This window comes from Osmerus mordax, chromosome 1, assembly GCF_038355195.1.
Source record: "Osmerus mordax isolate fOsmMor3 chromosome 1, fOsmMor3.pri, whole genome shotgun sequence".
NCBI lineage: Eukaryota > Metazoa > Chordata > Actinopteri > Osmeriformes > Osmeridae > Osmerus > Osmerus mordax.
In genome coordinates, this window is record NC_090050.1 from 11823785 (window position 1) to 11847269 (window position 23485).

The window sequence follows — 23485 nt, forward strand, 5'->3', positions numbered from 1 at the left end:
CCCGAGGCAAGTAGGGTGAAGTGCCTTGCCCAAGGACACAACGTCAGTTGGCATGACCGGGAATCGAACTGGCGACCTTCGGATTACTAGCCCGACTCCCTCACCGCTCAGCCACCTGACTAAACACAACCCGGCAACCCTCCACGGTCTCCGCGGCCTGCGGGTGGAGCGTGTCCCGTGTGGTGGTGCTCACCGATGTGGTTGTTGGGCATCCTCTTGAGCAGGCAGGGCTCGTCTCTCCCGGAGGGGGCCTTGATGCTGGCCGTCAGCAGGCTGAGGTCCGTCTCGTTGATGTCCAGGGAGAAGTCTGCCGCCGAGCCCAGCTTCACCTGAGACCTGCGCTTGTTGTCTTCTGCAAGGAACAGATGGGGCGGGGAGGGAGGGGGGGGTCAAAGGTTAGAAATATGGTCGTGGTTGTACGACTGTAGACGACTTCTCCTGGGTTTCTTCCTACCTGGCTACCTGTAATCAGGGGGCGTTTTCTATGTGTACATCCCCCCCTCCCGCCCTAGGACATTCTAGGCTACGACAACCACTGTTGTGAGCTATGAGGAGTTTCTGTGCATCGGGTGTTCTAGTCATCAGTGCATGATGCTGTCATGGCTCCTTGTGGGATGATGTCATTATTCAGTACCAGTGGGGAGGAGGAGGAGATGGGGGGGGGGGGGGGCTGCAGGAGGGATACATGGGAGCATGCCAGGTCTTACCAGTGATCCTGGCGGTGAAGGGGCTGCCGGCGATGTGCTTGTCGTTGTAGCGGACCAGGATGTTGTAGTCGCCGGGCAGAGTGGGCAGGTAGGTGACCGTGCATGTGCCGTCCTTGTTGTCCACACAGCTGATCTCTGCCTTGGAGGGGCCCTCGATGGCCAGGTCCAAACCACCTACACACACACACACAAATATTTCAAATGTATCCATCACTTTCATATGTACTGTATGTCAGAGAGAGTAGCAGTGTTTGGGCATCTAGACATGAAGGAAGATGGATATGGATCCATCGTCATGGTAACGTCTGGTCCTGATCCCGTACCCTCTGCGGCGTCCTCGGTGTAGATGGTGAAGGTGGCGGTCTTGTTGGCCAGGCCGTAGATGAGCCCGGGGCCGGACGCAGTCACGTTGGGGCTGTTGGTGTTGTTGACGTAAAACTGGAGGGGACTCTCTGCTTGGACCGAACCAGAAAAAGAACGTCAGAACAAAACTATTTCATGCACGACAAAAAAAACGAAACTAAACAAAACACGTTAGAGATGAGGTCGACATGTTTTCCTCATCCTCCCCAGGGGTTCTGTGGTTGGGATGAGAGATTGTTGATCCACAGACAGACAGTGGAAAAATGCAGCCAAGTACTACCGCCGTGTATATGGATATTGTACACGACATGGTTACCCCTTCGTGAACACACTTACAATTTGCACTCTAAAGTAAATTGGATGCTTGTTAGGTTTAACTAGGACCAGTGGGTCTGAGGTTCTACATGGCACTGTACCCATGGCAATGCACAAAACACTTAGCCAGACTGGAGCATAGTAATAATATCAAACAATAGACAATGGGCAGCTCATTCAGCTTTACTGAGGACCGTGAGGCAGGATATCCCATAATGACATCTGGATCTGTACTCATACCAAGGGAAATGATAGGGCAACGGGCACAAGACTGTTGCTGGGAGCAACAGGGATCAAAAGGTATGGTGGGTCTCGCTTGTCTTTCCGTGGGGCTCAGAAGATGATTTAGGAGACCCTCCCCCCCCCCCCTCCCATCTGATCACGCTACGAGATCAGACGGAAACGATGACATCACCAGATAGGATTATCTGATGGTAAACTGAGTCGTCGGGGGTACGCCACCAAGTCCTGCCCCCCCCCGACAAGCATTGACATGAGGGCCGCGGCGTGCACACAGACATAACCAAATGCAAACATGTACGCGCACCCACACGTGCAGATTTGCTCTTGCTCGCCTTCTCTCTCTCAAACACACACGCACACATTCTCTCCATCTGATGTCATGGAGGTTTCTCCCACCACTTGTCATAAATCAAAAAACATTTTTGGTGTTTGGGTACTTAAAAGACATCTCTTGAACTGTCTCATCTTTTCAACTCTCGCATTTGCGCACACACGCTCACACACACACACACACACATCTCCACCCACATCCCCATGTTATGTCCTGTGTATGACTTCAATGCACAAATATGCTGACAGGAAATTCATCAGTCTGAACAGAGCAGAGAGCTGTGCGTGACTTGCACACAAACACACACACTCCGAGCATTGAGAACACCTGTGGACTTGGAGGGGGTGGGGGGTGGGGAAGAAGCTTGGGGCAAATAGGGAGAGAAGGGGAAAACAGACGGTTACAAATAAGAAAGAGGGGAATAAGGACAGGCCCGAGGAGGGAGGGAGGACCGAGAAGAGAAAGCAGAGAAAAAAGGAATAGGACGGAGATGTAAAGACAGGAGAAGAACTTCCAACACAGGGAGGAATCCAGACTGTGTGTCTGCACAGGTGAGGGTGCGTGTGCGTGAAGGGCTGACCTGGGATGTGTGTGCCGTTGTACTTGATGTGCATCTCGTGGAGGCCTCCCTCGGTGGGCGCGTACTTGACGGTCACCGTGCCGTCCTTGTTGTCTATGATCTCAGGCTGGGCCGTCTTCCCTGACGGCATGTGCACCTCGCCTGGAACACACACACACACCTGCTTACACACCCCGTCAGTCGTTCTTATTCTTGTCAGTCTAACGTGATTTGGTATGGTCCAAAAAAAAAAAAAAAGCCTTCCTTCACCCGAAAGGGTGGTGCGCAGAATTCCAGAGAACTTCATTGGATCCATGACGCATCTTCAACTCGACTCATTCAACGGATTCTTAGGCTTGTGGTGTTTATTTATTTATTTTTGGGGGGGGGATCTCACCTGTGATCTCCCCCGTCCTGAAGGCGAAGGGGATGACCATGTCGAAGGGCCTGAAGCCGGTCCCGTTCATGCTGTTAACGGGGGTGTAGCCGTCTGCCGTCACCTGGAGGGGGGGGGGGGGACAGAGGGTTAAATGTGGCAAACACCCGGGTCTCTGAGCCAACCACAGTCTGGCGGTAAAAGAACGGAGCGTCAGAACACGCAACCATGTCGGCGAGCCGCTTCGCATGGTGCAACCGCCGACCGCACTGTGTTGGTAGGTGGAGGAGGAAGAGGGAGGGGAGAGGGGGGTGGAGGTGGTGTGTGATCGGGCAGTTGAATGACGCAGCCATGGCAGAGTGCTGAAAGGGGTGCTCTGGAGGAGGAGGTGAGGACGGAGGAGGCAGTGAGGCAGGTCGTCCCAGCTCAGAACACCTGGAGGAGGCGGGGGAGGCAGCCCTGGAGGGGAGAGGAGGAGGAACCAAGACACCCCACAGAGCCCCCCCCCGGCAACGCCAACGTCCGTGTGACGGGAGAGGTGGGAAAAAGAGGGAGGAAGGAGGATGAACGGTGTTCTGAGGGAGGCAGAAAAGCCTGCAGTGATGTCCTGATCTACCACACATGCACTGGCGGTCGCCCTCTCTCACGCTGGTCTCTCCAAGTTCAACATAATACCCTCCCCTACCACCCCACAGCCAGTTACCGTAAACCAGTGTGAACTCAAAGTCCCCCTCCACCACAACATAAACAAACCGCGCTTTTTCTTCCATCTCCTGTATCAGTCTGGGCATGTCTGTCTCTCCGCCCCCCTCCTATTCTCCCCACCCCTCTGCTGGGAACCCAGGAAACGGGCCTCTCCTCTTCTACAGGGCATTGTCCTGCCCGTAATGAGGCTGGCATAGTGCCAGCCTTCTAGAAGGGCCTGGGGTTTGGCAAGTCACGTGGTGCATGGTGGCACCCTGTCCTGCATCAGAGGGATTACACAGGACTCGTTTTCCTTTTGGACAGCTCATTTTCCCAAAATACCTAAAGGATGACCCACACTTTCCCCCTGTTTTCTTTTCACACTGTCAGGCCATGTGGTGGAGATAGATAGCTCTGTCTATCTCTTTGGACAGATGAGCAGAGGGCATCGGAGGGACAGCGATGGTTGGTGATGTTTGAACAGACAACACAGGACGATGTGGGAGGTTTTGGAATGACTGGTTAAAATAGATATATCTGGAAGCACTTTCACAACTTTTGGTTTCGACAGATTACAGCAGCAATGGATCGGTGCTGGGTGGTGTGAGGGATCATTCAACAGGAGGGTCAAGCAAAAAGAGATTATAGGAAGTCAAGGAGAGTTGATAGAGGGCAGCCATTTCCCTGAAAGTGAAATCAGACAGGAGTTTCTGAGGTAGGAGAGCTGAGGTCAGAATTATCACGGTGATCACGGAATTGACTGATTAGGCCTGTGTGTGTTCTGTATGTAGGTGAGGTCTCCCTGAAGTATTGTGTGTTTGTGTATCATGGGGTATGTCTGTGTGTGTGTGTGTCTGTACCCAGGGAAGTTGGAAGCCAGCTACAGGAGCTCCCTGCTGCTGTTGGGCTGTCTGCTGTTGCATCATGGGAACCTCATCAGTAGCCTAAGGAGCAACAACGGAGGTCAATTTTGATCAAACACACACACACACCCAGCACTCAAACGTATCACAAAAGACACACACACACACACGGACGGACGGCATACAAATTGAAGGACTGCATACAAAAACTTCAGTCGATAGACACATTAAGTTAAGAATAGATATACATGTTTTAGATAATATAGAAACACATTGTTTTGGAATGAGTGTGGTTCCTCACCATGACTCTGAAGGGGCTCTTGGGGATGTTCTCTCCTCCAAAGCGGACGTAGATGACGTAGTTCCCGGGGGTGGGCGCAGTGTAGAAGATGTCAAAGGTCCCGTCCTCGTTCTCCATCACCTCCGCCTCCACCTCGCTCCCGTCAGGGGTCACCACCACACACTGCACCTTCCCTTTCCCGGCGCCTTTGGTGTTGACCACGAAGCCCACCTCCTGACCGATGGCAACGGTGGGGCCGATGCCAGGGCCTGGGGAAGAGGTCAAAGGTCAGCAGGTGGTTGACTCGTATGTCATGCTCAGGGTAACTTCTTCAATTCAGCCAAATCATCCAGCCCTTCCGGATCCTTCTATGGACTCTGAGCCCCTCCATCCTGTGTTAGAGGTGGGATGTGGGCTCCACCCCTCTGCCTGTTTCTCACCGGTGACGGTGCACTTGCTGGCGTCTCCGCTGGTGGTAGCGCGGACCCGGTACGGCGACGTGGGGATCTCGTCCCCTCCGTACTTGATGACGATGGTGTAGCGGCCGACCTTGTCTGGCACGTAAGACACCTTGTAGGTCCCATCGCCGTTGTCCTGGATACTGGTCTTCTTGGCCTTGCCGTCCTGGTCCTAGTGATGAGACACCCAATATCTTTAAAAGGCCCAAGTACGTTTCTGTACAAAAAAAAATCTATGAATTGATGCCTCAAAATACGTAAACACAACAATCCGCTCGAATGACACAGCTTCGGAATGGATAATAAACAACTAATAAAAAAGTTTGCTCAACTAACAGCCTAATGTTTAACAGTTGGCTGTTGGCGTGCTCAGCTAACTGCTCCTAATGATGGCAGATGGTTGCAGTGCTCTGGATAAGAGCGTCTGCTAAATGACTAAATGTTGTGTCAGAGCTGCTGGTGAGTGTACTGATGGTGTTCAGATGCTCGGCTCTCCGCAGGGCCCCATCCACACACTCAAGCGTGTCCGAAACATTTTGTAAGATGCTACAGAACAAAATGGAGCTGATTTATATGTCTGAAGCTCCAAGAGGGAGGGAGGGGGGGGGGGTGAGGGAGAGGGAGAGACAGAGACAGAGCGAGAGGGAGACGAGTCCCCAGCTGAACCGAGCTCTCCCATCCCTCTGCCCTGCTACAGCCAGACAGGGGGTCATCCATCTCCCTGCTAGAGCTCTCCTAGGGCCTCTCAGAGGACCTTCTTTTGGCAGAACAGACACTGACCAGGGGGTTACGAACATTACCAGACATGTGAGCATGAGCTGGAGAATGTACAGTATAGAGCTGCTTTGCCCTTACCCTCCATTCTGCACATACAGCATCTACCCATCAATCTATGATAACCACAGCCTTTGGGACAGCTCTGGGCTTCTCAAACTATCTCCACATTTGCACTTGAAATGTGTGTGTGTGTGTGTTTGGGAAGTTAGCTCACGGTGATTAGCACTGCCAGTTGGCCCTCTCCCGCATCCTTGGCGTCGATGGTGAACTCCACAGGCAGGCTGGCGGGCACCCCTGTGGTCAGACCGGGCCCACTGGCACGCACCTTGCTGGCATCGTGGGTGGGCAGCACGCGGAACTTGAAGGGGCTGCGAGAACAACAACCATGTTTTGTTTGAGAATGTTTTGAGAGAAAAACGATTTTATTGTGTGGGTGTAAAACTCGAAGATGACGTGTGGGGGTGTGTGTGTGTGTGTGTTTGTACCTGCGAGCGATCTCCTCGTCAGCATACTTGACCACGGCAGAGTAGGGTCCCTCCAAGGAGGGAGTGTAGGCCACGGTGTGGGTCCCGTCTCCATTGTCTGTCACCTGCACTGGCTCTGCCAAACCTGACACACATACACACACACACACACACAGAAATGTTGACAAAGACCAACCCATGTTATGATGCAATATTTGATTCAAGAGTTATTTGAGAGTGAGCGTGAGAGAGAGAGTTCCGTCTGATCAGTGGTTCTAAAACCCAGAACTGATCAATGACGTGGCGAGTCTTTGTCCACCTTGACGGATCTCACCTTTTGGCGCCATGATGGCGACCGAGAGGGGGGCCACCCCAGCCTTGCTGCAGTCCACGGTGAAGGACTGGGGGATCTTGGCCCTGACCCCTGACCCCACACCCGGCCCGGAGAGCTTCACCTTGCTGGCATCCACCACATCCTTCACTGGCACCTTGAACGGACTGCCTGGAGGTGGAGGAAGACATTGTACAGCGTGACGTCACAGGTTGAAGGGAGGGTCGTGGAAAGGTGACAGAAGGAGAAGGCAGGACAAAAAGGAGGGGGGGGGGGGTGACACAAAACAGGTTTCAGGTGAGGATGAGAGCAGACAGGAATTTACTTGGTCAGACATTACACCGTGTTAACCGAGGTCCCGTGGTTGACGGAGAACAACTGTTCATCGTCTAGCTCGGGTATGTGTCTGTCTACCGTGTCTGATATACGAGTCTATCTTGTCCCACGCATGTGATTTAGGATGGCTAGTGCAACTTTATACGCACAGCGAAATGTGTGGTCTTGGGAACACACAGTGAACGACAGATAGCAAGAATGCACAGAAAGGTTCCATCTAAGGAGAAGGGATTGGTCCCATTGCGCATTTGGAGGTCTAGGCTCTCTGCATCACATGCATACACATTGCTTAAACAACAACAACAACAACAACAGCTGTCAATGAAAGGCTGGGGATGGGTTACAAGCTCAGGCCCCTCCAGAGAGCGTCCATTAAAAACAGCAAGGGCATACTTCAGTTTATTCCTGCTATTAAAACAACTAAATCTCTCCGGAGATGCAGGTATATAAACCAGACCTAATGAGGAAGCAAATCACTAAAACATCCTTGAAGTCCTTTATCTACTTCGGATAATAAAACCTGGCAACAGGGAGACAACAAACATGTTTCTAGTTCTGGGAGTTCAGAGGCGGAGTTATGCAGCGTTGGATTGAAAGAGAGACATAAGGTGTTGTGCAATGGGGTGTTAGAGAGGAGTAGATGGACAGTGGGGTAACTTCTGAGGGGGACGGGAAGGTAACTGGTAGGGTGAGGTAACTGGTAGGGGAAGGGGGAGGTGGTCACCGGGGGTCTCACCAGGGATGTGCTCTCCTCCGTAGGTGATGTTGACGTCGTACAGCCCAGGGACGTAGGGCACGTACTCCACACTGCAGCTGCCGTCTTTGTTGTCCTTGCAAGACATCTTGGACTCGGAGGGCCCCTCCACAGTGATGCCCAGACCACCGATGCCAGCCCCTCTGAAGACAGCAAAAACAGACACGCATTTCTAACATGGTTTTTTTGGTCCCACCAGAACCTGGTTGACGAAGCAGGAGGATCTCACTCGAACCAGTGCCTCAAAGCACCAGAAGAGAACGAGACTTCTGTCATTACATATGACTCACCTGGTGACGATGGAGAAGTTGTTGGGCTTCTCCGTGAGGGCCCCCTGCAGCCCGGGGCCTTTGGCCAGCACGCGGGCCGGGTCGCAGCCCTCTGTGGCGGACACCTTGAAGGGGCTCTTGGGCACAGGGGCATCATCGTACAGGACCTCAACACTGTGGGGACCTAGCGAACGAACACACATGCGTAGGATGTGTAAACCTCAAGTGTAAGCACCTTTTTTCCCAAATCGGACCACGATATCCTCTCGGGGAAATGGTGGTTGTTTAGAGAGAGTGGTGGAGCAGGGTTGGATCCCTCCTGGCTAGCTCGGTGTTTACCATTTTCGAAGGGTGTGTACTCCACGCCGTAGGTCCCGTCGCCCTGGTCTTTCACCTGACAGTCGACCAGGGAGCCTGACGGGCTCTTGACCCGCGTCTTCACGTGGTCGCCTCCCGTCTTGGTCAGCGAACGGGCGTCCACGGTGAAGTCAGTGGTGGCTTCCCTGAACACGGCTGAAGGGGGACAGCAGGAGACAAACCAGGAGCGAGTGAGGCAATGGCTGGCGTGTAGTAATCGCTAACATTTTTAGCCCACGATAGAGCTACATTGGTTCAAATTCCAAGACATAACACTCATTTTTTCTTTCCTGCCCATCTGTACTTTTCCCTTTTAAAATAAATTAAAAAAACGTAAAATTCTTTACAGGGTCAACCCTCACAACATCCACAGCTCCTTATCACAATATAACTGCCATCCCTCGCTCTTCTCTTGAAGTCAACTAGGTGTCAACTAAAGCCTTTCTGACGTAACTGGTCCATGACCACGGTACTGAGGTCACCGCTTAAGAATTCCACCGCTGAAAGACAGTCGAGCACAGAGAGGCACTTTCAAACGAAACTCCTCTGAACCGAAACCAGATTTGTTTGTTGCACTTTCCTTTTCTATACACTCTGCAAATATACACTCTGAGATGGTGTGTGATGTCATGGGAGCAGAAAATAAACAGAGCTCTCTCGGGTGGAAATAAAGTAGTGAATGAGTGACAACTAAAATACTGAGGCCTCTGTGTTCAGCAGTAACACAAATTAGGATTTATTAAGTTAACTAGCAGCCGGCTAAGAGAAGAGTGGTTTTATAGAAAAAGATGTCTACCTTGTCCCTCCACTCCGGGTCCAAACACCTTGACCTTGGAGGTGTCCACCGCAGGGTCGACCATCACCTTGGCAGGGAACCCTGGCACAGCCTTGCCCCCGTACTTCAGCAGCAGGGTGTACATGCCGGCCGTCAGGGGCACATAGGTGACCGTGTAGGTGCCGTCTTTGTTGTCCACCACCTCCGTCTTGGCCTTGCTTCCGGGGCCGGAGTCGCCCGCCGCCTCCAGGGTGAGCTTGCCCGGCCCGGCCCTGGAGCAGTCCACGTTCACCACGCTGGTCTCGCCCACCTTGGCCCGCTTCAGCCCGGAGCCCGACGCCACCACCTTGGTGGGGTCGAAGGGCATCTGGACGTCGGCGTGGAAGGGCGAGCCGGGGATGGGGACCTCCTCGAACAGGATGTTGACCAGGTACTCTCCAGGCTCGGTGGGGAGGTAGGAGACCGAGCAGGTGCCGTCCCCGTTGTCGGAACACTCGATCTTGGCCTCGGTGGGACCCTCGACCGTCAAGCCCAGACCGCCTGTACCAGCCCCCTTGGTGTCGATGGTGAACTCTGCTGGGTTACCCACCAGACCCCCTTTAAGGCCGGGACCAAAGGCCTTCACCTGTAGAGGACCAACAGCCCACATAGCACAGTGATCACTGATAACTCCTCATAAGACAGTGGGGAGTGGAGGCTTGATAAGTCACACATCAACTGCTATTTGGATTTCCAAGAGGATCAGATGGATCCTTGGCGCGTGTATATCGTTTTATCTTAGCAACAACACAACAAGTCCTAGGATAGACAGCCTACCTTGCTGGGGTCTGGAGGCAGCATGGCCTCCACAGGGAATGGGCTCCCCAGGATGGGGTGTCCGTCGTAGGTGACGTCCACAGAGTAGACCCCCTCCTCCTTGGGGATGTAGTGAGCAAGGCTGCTGGCCTTCCCGGGCTGGGCCTCCACCGTGCAGGGCACAGCCCTCTGGGTCGGGCTGGTCACCTTGACCTCCAGCCTGCCCTGACCCCCTGCACCCTTGGTGCTCACCGCAAACTCCTGGTCCTGACCCACCTCAACTCCTGATAAGGGAGAGACAAACGGTTGTCGGTTAGTTTTATAAAGGTTCGTCTTAAGTTGGGTCTTTACACAATGCTGGAGGTGGGGAGCTGACAAACTGTATATCATGTCTTCAGGACTTAGTCCACAGTACACAAAAGGAATCATATCTGGTCTACTAAACCCTTCAAAGTGCGGATATGAAAACATAGTGTGGTGTACTTACTGCCATCCAGGCCATTGACCTGGACCTTGCTGAGGTCCAGGGGTGCTGCCACCCCCACAGTGAAGGGGCTTTTGGGGATGATGTCCCCACCGAAGGTGATGATGATCACCATCTCACCCTGCCCAGAAGAAACGATAACATTCTACATTGACATACATTCTCGAAGCCCTCTGAGAACCAGGACAAGAGAACCAAGCCTCAAGGGCCCTTCACAGCATCAACCCCAGGCGCCTCAGCAGACCAACTCACCTGTTGTACGGGTGTGTACTTGACCGTGTGCGAGTAGTCGTAGTTGTCGATGATGTCGAAGTCCTGGACGGCGTCTCCCTTCTCGGTGCCGGTGAACTTGACGTCCACGGGCGCCTTGCCGGCCCCCTTGGTGTGGACGGTGAAGTGAGTCGGCTTCCCACTTTCCACACCTGTCCAGGGAAGCACAGAGGAACACGGTTGAAGCAGAAAACATGAGTGGGTTAAGACCTGACCTTAAAAGACTCCTACATCCTATACCATAGGCAGGTGCGTGAACATGAAGTAGAATCACCACGTACCCGAACGGGCCAATCCTGGTCCCTCCGCCTTGACCTTTGATGCATCATGGGAGGGCTCAACTTTGACCCTGAACGGACTGACGGGGATCTCCTACAGGGAGGAACACATCCGGGACATGAGGGAGGAACAGGAAGCAAGTTCTGTATCCGTCTAGGTTCTGGCTCAGACTTAGTCACACTTGAGTACTTTAGATGGGATATACCCTCTCCTCAGCCTGTCAACAGTGGACATGGAAGTCAACCCTGTTTGATGTCGTATGAAAAGTCGGAACATTGATATGTGTTTGGGGAGTGTGTGTGTTTCTTACCTGGTCAGTGAAGAGCACTTTGATGGTGAGTCTCCCTGCCCCAGGGGGGATGTACTTGACAGTGATGGTGTCATTGGCGTTGGGGATGATGTCAAAGTCTACGTCCTCCTCCTTGTCGCTGATGATGTTGGCATCACATTTGATACCGACGCTCACGTCTCCTGCGGAAAGCACCGGGATGGAGTCCAGAGATGAGAGAATGTGTCGGGGAATTGTTTTTATGATTACATTATTATTTTCAATCAATCAATACAGGTGAGGCACATATATAATTCCCATATGCAATATACTATTCCCATCCCACCCCAAACCCATGTCTGGGTCAATTGTCATCGTCCTACACAAATAGATACTATAAAAGGGACAACAAAAACTTCAGGAATGCGTGTGTGGGGACAGAGTGAATACGAGTAACCTTGTATCTAATCACTATTTCCCTATGCTCCGCTAGACCTAGAGAGTGACTAAGAGGGTGTGTGTGTGAGTGTGAGTGTGTGTGAGTGTGTGTGTGTGTGTTCACGTGTCTCTTACCCTCCCCAGCCTCCGTGCAGTCCACAGTGAAGTGTGTTGGTTCGCTGGCCTTCAGCCCAGTTCTCTCCACTCCAGGACCAAAGACCTTCACCTTCTGAGGATGGCTTCCTTTCCCAACATTTACCTGGAGAAAAAGAAACATTTGTTCAACACTTCTTTTAGTAATTATAATATATTGAGATGTAAATATACATGGGACATTTCTATTCGAAGATATATTCACAATTACACAATTCATGTACAGGTTGAAATACATTGCACAATGAAGACTGCAACTAGGAAAATGAGTGAATGAACCAAACAACACAATAACTGAGTAAACTGATTGTTTATTTAGTGTGAAGTCAAAAAAATTCCCCATCATCAAGTCAAATCAGAAATGTTTAGGACAGTGCAGTCTGTAATACATATTTGGATTGTGATTCCTTCCCTCAAATTGTCCATAGCACACCTCTTTGGCAACAAAATCTCTTCTATCTAGTATCTAACATTGCAGGTTTGCATTCCATAATCAAGGCTGCTTGTATAAATGCTAGTTTGTGGTTCAGACCTTCCATTCAGTCAGCCTGCCAGCAGCCCAGTTCCTACTGACACATTTATGTGAATCGTTCAACAGGTTGAGATGTGTTTTTTTGGGGATTACTGTCATTCCTGGCACGCGATGCAAACAAGCCTTCAACTTCTCATGATATTGCACATAAAAGGGCTTGGCAAAAGATTTTGTACATCAATCTCTGCAGGCAAAAGCTATAAATCAAGTAGATATAACTGAGATCAGCAAAATAAGGGCTCTAAATAAAAATTTGCTGGTTGAATCCAGTTACACAATTGTAAACAAAACTAACTATTTAAATGAAATTTAAATGATTTGTTTCTTATTAATATAATCAATTTCAAGAATTAGTGATCAGCATAAATCTTCCAATTATGTTATTATATTGAATTATTAAGGACGCATCAACATTTCATGTTACTGAGAGTCAGAGTTCTTCATTTAACCAAAAATAATTTCCATATTGAGATGTCATTCCATGTTAAAACAAGAACGATAACAATAAAATGAAACACAGTCTTCTAGCTTTGGGAGACATGAGGTTTTCACAACTCTGCCTGCCAGAACAAAGTTTTATGATTCAACTCTTTAAAGTGTCAATCTTTACATGCATGACTTACAACAGGTACAATCAAATGTGAGTTAAGTGTAGAAAAATACTTTCAGTTGTTTAAAGGTAGTAGTGTATTTGATCATTGACAGTGCATTTTGATTTTGCAAAGGGCTACCCTGTCACACCCCAGGACTGAAACAGTCATGTTCCTTTACTGGCCGTAGGTGCGACGGTCCTCTGTGTAGGTGGTGATCACAATCACCGGTCTTCTACGTTTACCTTTCAAACTATCTCCAGGAGAGGCCTGATTTGATTGGCTTACGCTCTGAACAAGGGTTTCTGATCGGGACCAAGTTGGAATGGGGGGTTCTGATTGGCTTACCCGAAAGGGACTGTTGGGGACGCTGACCCCTCCCCAGGTGACGACCACGGTGTGCTTGAGGGCGGAGGTTGGGGTGTAGGAACAGGCGTACACGTTGTCCCCCTTGTTCTTCAACTTCACGTCAACTGGAGCTCCCTCGGCATTCTGGGAGTTATAGGACGAGAGTTTCAGTAAGTGTGGGTCTTCAATGGTCTAGACTACAATTTACTTCTTTACTAAGGATAATCATGGAAATCATTTTGTCCAATCCTCACCTGGGCAATGATCTTCAGGGGACCCTTCCCAGCATCCTTAGCGTTGACGGTGAACTCGGCAGGTTTGTTGATGACACAGCCGGTCTTCTCCAGACCAGGGCCATAGGCCTGGACCTGATTTTAGAGTAACACCAACACATTAAGTGAAGCCAGCTTTGCTGTGTCACAGTTTCTGCCAACCACAGCAAACGAGTAGAAAAACAGATGTAATGATAGGGGGCCTTCCTGATGATTTCAGCTAAAGGCTACTGTATAATACGTCTTGTACATTAGACAAAAGTTAAACTTGCCTTGAGAAAACTGTATCTCACATACTCTGCAACTACTTACACTTTACCAATATCTAAAAAGTACCATTCTCACCGTACCCTCGCAGCTTTAGCAAACACAGCCCAGCGTCGCTCACCTGGGCGGGGTCGTTGGTGCCGTTGTCGGGGACGATGTAGGCCATGAAGGGACTGTCCTCGATGTCCTCGTCGTCACACATGACGTGCACGGCGTACTCGCCGGCCTCCGTGGGCCAGTACTTCACGTCGCACGAGCCGTCGTTCTGGTCCTCGCACTCGATCTTGGCCTGGGACGGGCCCTCTATGGCGAAGCCTGAGGGAAACGCACAGCACTGGTCATTACTGGTGAGGAGTCTGTTTGGAAGGCCTGATCTAAAAGGTTATCATTCCATTGACATTCGCGCGGAGGAAATACCCCCGTCTACTCCTGGTATCAGTATTTTGACTCAAGATAGGGTTTCAGTGGGGGCAGTCAGAACCAAGAACTCACCCAGGACTCCCACGTCTGTGCCGATCGATTCTGCCACAAAGTCAGCTGACTTGCCCACAATGCCTCCCTCCAGGCCTGGACCCCACGCTCTGATCTTCTGGGGCCCCGCCTCGGCGCCCACCTGCACCTCAAACGGACTGGACATCGGGAAACAAGACGAGTTCAAACACACCGTTTAGTCTTCGAGGAGCCAAAGACAGTTCTCCCCATATCTCAAGTCTCACCAATATTATTTCATATGTTATATTTAAAGCTTGATGTGTTGTAGCATCTTGCTCATACCACGATGTAAGTTCATGCTTCCCTTCAGCCAGTGGACAACCCCAAAACAGTCCAATGCTAAGCGGATCGCAAAAACAAATTTCCAAACCAAACGGATCCATTTAATGTGGTATTGGGTTACTGTTTGTGCTGGAGCAGCTAAAAGGCGCCATAAAACCCCTGGGTGACTGAGGAGGCGTCGTGTGTTAAAACACAAAACGCACAGCTTCTGTCAGCCACTTCACCCCGGGGCCTGAGTGGAGCCACCGTTAAAGTCAGTGATGCCGTGCCGACGGGGCCCTGGTGCATGAGGTCACCTGGGAGACCGTCGGCACAGTGTATAAACACACACACGCGCGTGTGCACACATACACAAGCACCTCAGAGTTCATTCCATCTCCCCCCCCCCCCCCCTCTTTAAGATCTGTAATCCAATCTCCAATGTTGTAAAACAACTTGAATTCCCTCTCCTGATGAACACATGGAAAATGCCTTCATGGCTGATAAATGTCCAGAGGGGTTAACTGCTCAGCCACGACACTTATCCTAAATCCATCCCCCATCTTTCAGAGTGCAGATGCCATACAGTAAAAATGTAGCAGATTTCCGTATGCCCCAAAAAGGACTACATTTCTCCCTGCTAAAACCAGCCACCCCCCCCCCACACACACACACACCTCAACACAAATTAAAATAAAACAAAAAACAAATTAACACAAAACAGAAAGACATTTCCAAGCTCGTTAAATGAAGCTGTCTGCAGTCAACGTTCCGTATTTATCAGCAGTCCTGGGAAATGTGTGGCGACATAAACGTTTCCCACAGCGTGAACACAGTTTTGCTCTGTTTGCCCGGCTCCCTAGTGGTACGCTCAGACCAGAGAGCATGAGGTAATGCCATTTATTACCACACACACAGACAGAGAACAATGTTCCCCTGATGTACACGGTAAGTTCCATGTTTCGTCTCACGCCAACCAGCCGTGGCCCCCACCCCCCACCCCACCCTAACCCCCCCAACAATCCGTTTGCCGGTAGCCCTCGACTGGCGGACACAGCAGCACGATCGGTGTCACCGTGAAGGCGACATGTCGGGGCTCCAGGCTCGCTCACCTCTTGGGAATGTGCTGTCCTCCCCAGGTGATGGTGACGGTGTACTTGCCGGTGGCGTTGGGGTAATACTCGTAGGCATACACACCGTCCAGAGCCTCCTTCTGCTTCATAGGCTCCTCAAGACCCTCTACAATACACACACACACACACACATACAGAGTTAGTCATGTGTCAGACCAATTTACACCAAGGCTAGGTGATATCTCTGGGCAGGGAGAGCTAGCATGTCAGCTAAGTGTGATCGTATTTGCTCACTTGTTGACAAGGTTGGCACACACCGACCACTCAACACAGTTGCGTCATGAACCCATAAAACATGTCTTTCTCGTGCGTAAATCAATCACGTGTGCCCAGTGACCCGGCTCAGTCTATTCATCATCCACTCAGACAGAAGATCCAAGCCTGAGCCTGTCTTGAGTGCCATGCAGGCTGGGCTCCCTGGTGCCTGCCTCTAGCCAGCTGGACCCTGGGCGGGCTGGGCAGTCTGGGCGGGCTGGTGCCAGGGGAACAGCCTGGGCTTGGGGCCTCCATGTCCCTCAGTCCAGGGCTGGGTTCCCTTCCAAAGCCTCCCTCCCATGTGTCTTTAATTACTCCAGAATGGATAGGACTGAGCTGGTCTGAAGCAGAGCTCCTAGCCCTCTTCACCATGTTGCTTACACCCATGTAGAGCCAGCCAGTCATAACTGTGAAATTAGGTTGATTTGGCAATAATGACCGGCTTTCGGAACATTCTGCTTACAACATGGCTACTTGCTAAAGAAATTAATCATTTGACATTATGATTATGAACGTATATCTGTGGAGGTGAGTGTACTGGGGTACATGAGGAGGGAGCAACGTGTCAGGATGAGGAGCACCCCAGTTCAGCAGACCTCCAACCCCAACACGCCCCATGGCGTGGTAGTCCAGTCACTCAAACCTCTCTGAGGATGCAAGTGTTGGACAATAGTGCAAAAACAGGAATCAGGAATCCTGGAGGTTCGAAACCACAAAGCGACGAGAGGAAAGGACACGTGGAGAAAACAGGAAGTGTAGAGTGGGATCCCAGGTGGAGCTTGAATGGACCTCCAGTGCGCGCTCGTGTCTACTCACTTGGCCCCTTGACTGAGACCTTCAGGTCTCCGCTGCCGGCGTTGCGCGTGTCCACCTTGAAGTCAGCCACCTGACGCACCCGGACGCCTCGCGGCTGCAGCCCGCGCCCTGTGGCCCGACACGCGCTGGGCACGGAGGCTGGACAGAAAGACACACCACACACACGCACTCATTAAAACCTCACAATCAGGGAGGCTAACAGAGCAAGGGCTAATACTGAAGACAAACATGCTACTCTACAGGCAGTCTGAGTCACACTGTCTACACACCCAGCACAGGAACCTGTATGACACAACAAATCTTTGGCGGAAATCATTTGATTTAAATCAATAGAGACAAAGAGAATAATGGTGCAGGCATTGATGAGTCAGGGGATGATAAACAGTCAAACTGGTGAGTTTAATAAAGTTAACCACCTTGTATCCCATTGCACAAATAATATAGTATCCAACAAGAACATTTAGAAATGATTTGATCGCGTCGCTGGAAGCGGGTTAAACAGCATATGATTTTATATGGCCTACTCTTCTTAGAATGATGCTTGTAGTAAAAAGTAAGAGGCTTTTCTTTGTGTGTCTGGTAGCCAAAGATAGACTCCAGAAACCACACATTTGTCAATTTTAAGTGAATGGAGAGTCATAAAAGATGTCGAGGAATCTCAACAGCCACCACTGAGCCAAACGTTCCTCTGAACAACTGTCCTGAAATAACTTGATACTTTCCTTTTACGATTCAACAAGGGGTCTGTTTACTCCACATAAAAAACATGGACATAAAAACAATAATGACAATATTTTTTTAATTTCATATTATTTTGGAAAAATCTATTTGCGAGCCCTCTATAAAACGACGTGTGAGCTGGAGCTGTGTGGAGTGGCCTGGTTGGGAAAAGCTGCCTCAGGGAGAAAGAATTTGGTGTTTTACGAGGCTTGGCTGCGTTTGCGAACACTCCTGTCCCCTGTTTCCGGGAGCTGGAGCCCTGTTCACTTGCATAGGGGTTTCCCCCCTCTCTCCCTCTCTCCCCCCCCTCACTGACACACTCACACCTCCACCAAGCTCCACTCCCAGCCGGGGCCCCACTCTGGCAGTACACAAGCTCCAGGCTCCACCAGCAGACAAGGCCTCCAGCCACCTCAGCCCCAGCTGTCAGTGACCAAAGACCGTGTCACCTGGATGACTTGTTAACCAGCACAGGAAACATGGTAGTGAGGGGATATGTGATGCAAGAGGCTCAGTGATATCTACTTTCAAGAACAAACTTTCGAATACTAATGTATTCATTTAGCCAACACTTATCCAAAGCGACGTATGGGGGTGGAATTCTGAACTTTCAACCTATTGATCTGCAGTCAAATGCCCTATAGCTAAATATATAAAATTATATATAAAAACAGGTTTCGAAATGGAGCTAGCTTTTAAGTAGATTAAAACCAGCCAACCAGAGTGGTTGTTAAGAGGGTTCCTACCGGGGCCGACGTTGACAGTGCAGGGGCTTTTGGGAATGGCGATGCCCCCGAAGGTGATGGTGACGGTGTGGGGACCCGCCTGGGTGGGCTTGTAGGTGCAGCGGAACACACTGTCCCCCTTGTCCTCCATCATGGCCTCCACGCCCTTCCCCCCCTGGGGGTCCATGATGACGGCCGTCACGTCGCCCACTCCGGCCCCTGCAGAACGCCAGGGACAAAGTGGAGCCATATTTGGCGTCAACCATCCACACGTTCACAATGCATTCATTTAGCATACGCATACGAATTTACGAGCCAAATCGCAAAGTAACCACATCTCAGCTACCAGGCATGGTGAACAGAAATATTATACCACAGTACAACAATGACATCTCAATTGCATTAGCGAACTAATCAAGGCATGGTGAGAAAAAAAAAAAAAGGGGGGAGTGGAGCACTGACCTGCGGTGTAGATGTCAAAGTAGGTGGGTTTGTTGGCGATGTTCCCCAGGGGCTCCAGGCCCGGCCCCTTTGCTGTGACCTTGGTGGGGTCGCCCTGGGCCTTGTCCACGTTCACCTCAAACGGACTCTTTGGGATCTCCTGGCCGGCGAACAGCACCGTCACCTGCACAGGACCGAGCGACAGCCACCATCAAACCCCCTGTGGTCAGACCCGTCCTTTATCCGGGACCTCTCCACAGACAGCCCTCCTTTCCTACCTTGTGAGGGCCCATGACCTGGGGCAAGTAGGTCACACTGTAGGTCTTCTTTCCCTCATTGGGGACGGCTTTCACCTGGGAGCAGATATGAACCCAATGAGTGATTTGAGAAGGGTGTGTCAATAAAGGAATGAACCAATGGTCAGACGGCCCTCAGTCTGGTCTCCAGGCCTCCTGTCTCCAGTGTTCCAGAGGGTCCTACCTCTTCTCTGGTGCCCTCTGGGTCCTCCACGTAGACGGTGACCTGGCCCTGGCCGGCACTGAAGGAATCCACTGTGAACACTGCAGGACGCATCACCCTGTTCCCCACTGACTCAATACCTGGGAGAGGAGGAGGACAGGGAGGGATGGAAACAGAGATGGGGAGAAGGAGGAGGAAGATGAGAAGGGGAAGGAGAAAGGGGTGCAGATGAATAAAACGGCCGACAGGAAGTAGCGACTGGAGATCTAACCATCTAATTCAACTGATGGGATCCTGTCAGGTCTGGGCTAGCTAGCGTCTACGGAGTGGGTGATAAGAGTTCCCGGTCAGGGCCCATATGATTAGAGATCTTGTAGATCAGTGGAAAAGCATGTGTTTTTGCTGTCTCTCTCTACAGGAGGAATGTGGGAGGAGATGGAAAGCTGAATGAAATACAGGGGGGTTGTTTTAAGAGTGAGAGGAGCCAAACAGCACTGATTTGTTCCACAGGGCCCACAAGTTAAACAAAGGCTGATGATGGCATATAGGGGCATGTGCTGTTAGGATGAGGTGGAGGAAAAGTGGTGTTACTGCAGAAACCGTTTCCATGTATGCTGTACATGGGAGAGCTGGCTGCAGTCTGGTGATCAGATGGTGGCAAGGCGGGAGGGGGGGGGCGTTGGGGGGATGCCGTCTATTGTAGACGCTAACGAGCAGACGTTTCCTCACATTGTAACGGAGACCTTTACCGTTTCCATCGACTAAAAAGGGACCACAGGCATTGATCTCAAAACTTCTGAGAAAAAAAGAGTTCTGAAGTGTATTCCATTAGTCAGACAGAACGTTTGAAAATTGTTATCTCTTGGGTTTACTTCTCCCATTAGTCTGAATAGTTGAGGGTTCTATAAATAACGTTCTGGTTCCCTCTCCAGTGAGCATGAAGGTACCACTCCCTCGTCTTACGGAACCCATGACTGGCGGCCGGATGGGGAATTCTGCTCGTCTTGGCGGGCTTTGACGGACACAATTCATCCATGTCATACAAGATCGGATCCCACTTCTGGGAGATTGTGAGCAGGTTTACATCTGGGAGGCGGCAGGTCGGCAGAACCGCAGAACCCAAAAAGAGACGTGTTCAATCTGGAGTGGGGAGATTTGTGTTTTGAGAGATATGGTTTGGGTGTTGCCTAATCTGCCCTAGAATGAATTACATAATTGTTTGTGCATGTGGGCGTATTTGGCTAGGGTTGGGTGTCGAAAAAGTAAGAAACACTCACAAAAGGTCACACTCAATGTTTACAATTTGAGTGACAATAGAGAATGTGTTCCTAAATGAGACTTGGACCCCTCTTTGGATGTCTAGCTCTGTGAAGCCTCAGTCATGCCAGTGTGTGTTGCAGAGGAGGAGACATCGTGTTCGGATGTGAGGACGCATTCAAACAGGCCCCTGCGGAACCTCTGGACTGTGAATCAACCCCAGCTAACAACCCCTAAACTCATTAACTCTGAGTTTTATAGCCACGCTGTTATTTACTGCAAGGGCCGGTGTCATGGACAGCGCTGAGGCCTCCTGATGGCTCCATGTATTTACACTGACATAACTCAGGCCGAGACTGACGTGGAGGGAAGTCAGGGTGGACACGTAGCGTTATCAAAGCTTTTTAACTGGAATCTTCCATCTAGGGGGTTCTACATCTTTGCCATCCCTGAAAAGGGAGCATGGATCCACGAAGTGATCGCGGAACAAAAAGCAGTGATTGGACGGGGGTCGGGGGCAGGTGAGTTACCTGGTCCGTAGGCGCGGGCCTTCTTGGGGTTGAGCTTGGGTTTAAGTGGTGCGCCAGGCTTGAGTTTGGCCTTGGGGAACTGTGACAGGTAGGTCATCACGGACTGCTCATCCACACTGGGGTCGATGATCTCCTCTGGGGCAATCACCTGGCAGACGGAGAGATGGACAGAGAGATGAGCACACACACGCGACAAGGAAGCAATGAGATTATGGGCAACGTCAAAACCAGCAAGGTTGGCAGCATAGTTTGCTTTGGTTGCCAACATCCAGGTGTGCGGGTGGTGTTGATTATGGGGACTGTCAGGGAAGGGGTTTGGCTGAGTTGGGGGGGAGGGGGTTGCCTGAAGGATTGCTAAGCAGAATACCTGGAAACCTGGGGTTTTCCTGTTTGCAGAAGTCTGATGCAGTGTGTGATGAATGATGACTGAAGTAAAAGGTCAATGGAATACTCTGGACGTGGCAGCCGCCTCTTAAATAAACAGAAGTCTCATTCCTCCGGTCTACTCTGAACTAGTTCACTGAAACAATCAGACTTGGCTCACACAAAGCTGGGCTCTTCTAAACACAGGCCAACAGTAACAAAGAAAAGTCTGGAACATGGTCACATGGGCAGTGTTCCATCCTCACAGTAGAGAACAGAACCGGGTTCCAGGAGTACAGTAGAGGCCTCGGGTTCTCACCTGAGGGATCCCCAGCCAATCGTCGGCCAGCTGCATAGCCTCGCTTGCGTTGTTCGACGGCTTCACGGAGTCCCAATTCTCCCAGTCAGGACACAGACCTGCGACGACAGTGAACAGAGACAACAGTTAAACACGACCGTCTGAAAGACCTCCAACGTCGAGGTGTGGTTCATCGAGGTTCCTCTCTCTCTCTCTGACCTGGAGCGCAGCTGTCCACCAGGGCTCCCAGGGCCTTGCCGTCCCTCCAGTCCCTGCTGAAGTTGGTGATGGGCAGGTCGGGCACCTTGTTCTGGATCCAGCCCAGCAGACGCTGCTTGGGCGTCTTCTTCTCGGCGTCGTCGTCCTCGTCCTCCCACACGGGCATGGAGATGGAGTAGTGGAGGATGAGGGTCCACACCATGCCCAGAATGAGCTTCAGGTTCCCATCCACGATGGCCTTGCTGTCTGTGGTGAGGAGGGAGAGAACAGGGAGAGGGTCATTACGGAGCGGGGACTGTACAAGCCCGCACGAATGGGAGACACTCTCAGGGGGGGTTTGGATGGGAATGGTGACATGCTTTGTCTGGACTATAAAGAAATATTGCATTTAAAAAACATTCCATGTAACTTTTTTAGTGCACACATTTTTTTCTGCCCGTTCGCTGCCATTTTCAGTAGAGGGAAACCAACCGCTGGTTAGCGTGACCTTTCAGATTACAGGGTACAAGCTGGTACATAACAGTATCGTGGCACAGAGGCCTCAGCAGCAGAACACTCCAACCTTGACCTCCTATCTAGTATGGAGGGAGGAAGCCATTATATCATCTGTTTACCTGCATACACCATGTGCAAACGGTCCAAAAACAAAACATTCCACTTGATCCCACACCCCGAACACACAACACGCTCTGGTTGGCTAGCATGAAGATGGGGGTGATTATAAATCAGTGACTAAAATAATAGTCAGAGGAACAGGGACAGGAGGAATATATCAAAAAAGTAAACATCTTCAGAAAGTTTAGACTGCTGTGAGAGATAATTTCCCCCGCTTGTGGCGCAAGGAGACAATACATTCAAGTAGCTGAATCAACCAGGAGGATATCTCCCAGCTGTTGATCATTCCTGACATTCTCGGGTCGCTAGAATAACGTTCTAGCAACAAGCGGCCTGATGCAAGAGCATGCGCCGCATTCCATCTGACGCCCTCACTCTTCCACGGTTCCATCTTTGTCTTTATCTTCCTGCCACCCTCTCTCCCTGTGAGTGATATTCCCCCCCGACACACCTTTTAAGTTCACACGCACCCCTCGGAGATTGTGCCTGTACGTATGAGTTTCCCTTTTTGTGTGGTACTATCAACCATCTTTTACAAACATCCTGTAATTGAGCACATAACAATGAGTGCTACAGACGACCTCTGGCACACACACACACACGGAGAAGCAGCTGGACACGGGCTGCGTTGAGCAAACTCCCTCATTTGAAAGAAATACTTGGTTTTGTTCGATAGGTTTATAGAGAAATCCAAACATTTACCAGGTACTACAGACTGGTTAATATGAGGCTGTTCCAACACGAGCTAAACACATTTTTGTGCACCAGTTACCAGGAATCCCTGAACTAAGCATTGTCTCCTGCTATCTCTGGTGATTCTCTTCCCCAAGGGCAGTGCACTGGGAGGAAGCTGGGGAAGGAAACTCCCTCGTTAAGGAGAGGAGCACAACATGGGTTTAAAAATCAGGAGGATAGGGAGGCGATAAATAACCGTGTGTCATCCCAGAGGTAGGTGTTTAGAAT

At 50.8% G+C, this 23485-nt stretch overlaps 1 protein-coding gene across 1 annotated transcript in view; it reads right to left on the reverse strand.

Annotated features, from left to right (window-relative positions):
- The window catches only part of flnbl (filamin B, like), a 51271-nt gene that overhangs the window by 10043 nt on the left and 17743 nt on the right, over window positions 1-23485 (reverse strand). Inside the window, exons 2-35 of the mRNA XM_067246808.1 lie at window positions 21908-22153; window positions 21710-21807; window positions 21028-21175; window positions 19262-19380; window positions 19060-19134; window positions 18803-18965; window positions 18362-18559; window positions 16896-17033; window positions 15804-15930; window positions 14431-14567; window positions 14060-14253; window positions 13654-13767; window positions 13400-13543; window positions 11912-12035; window positions 11381-11541; window positions 11073-11163; window positions 10774-10943; window positions 10525-10642; window positions 10059-10321; window positions 9264-9867; window positions 8450-8623; window positions 8132-8294; window positions 7824-7984; window positions 6755-6922; window positions 6442-6565; window positions 6171-6324; window positions 5162-5351; window positions 4743-4990; window positions 4439-4522; window positions 2916-3018; window positions 2540-2680; window positions 1031-1159; window positions 708-881; window positions 194-352 (exon numbers count right to left, since the gene is read on the reverse strand). Of these exons, the coding sequence (XP_067102909.1) occupies window positions 194-352; window positions 708-881; window positions 1031-1159; window positions 2540-2680; window positions 2916-3018; window positions 4439-4522; window positions 4743-4990; window positions 5162-5351; window positions 6171-6324; window positions 6442-6565; window positions 6755-6922; window positions 7824-7984; window positions 8132-8294; window positions 8450-8623; window positions 9264-9867; window positions 10059-10321; window positions 10525-10642; window positions 10774-10943; window positions 11073-11163; window positions 11381-11541; window positions 11912-12035; window positions 13400-13543; window positions 13654-13767; window positions 14060-14253; window positions 14431-14567; window positions 15804-15930; window positions 16896-17033; window positions 18362-18559; window positions 18803-18965; window positions 19060-19134; window positions 19262-19380; window positions 21028-21175; window positions 21710-21807; window positions 21908-22153 (5604 nt within the window). The remainder of the gene's footprint in view (window positions 1-193; window positions 353-707; window positions 882-1030; window positions 1160-2539; window positions 2681-2915; window positions 3019-4438; window positions 4523-4742; window positions 4991-5161; window positions 5352-6170; window positions 6325-6441; window positions 6566-6754; window positions 6923-7823; window positions 7985-8131; window positions 8295-8449; window positions 8624-9263; window positions 9868-10058; window positions 10322-10524; window positions 10643-10773; window positions 10944-11072; window positions 11164-11380; window positions 11542-11911; window positions 12036-13399; window positions 13544-13653; window positions 13768-14059; window positions 14254-14430; window positions 14568-15803; window positions 15931-16895; window positions 17034-18361; window positions 18560-18802; window positions 18966-19059; window positions 19135-19261; window positions 19381-21027; window positions 21176-21709; window positions 21808-21907; window positions 22154-23485) is intronic.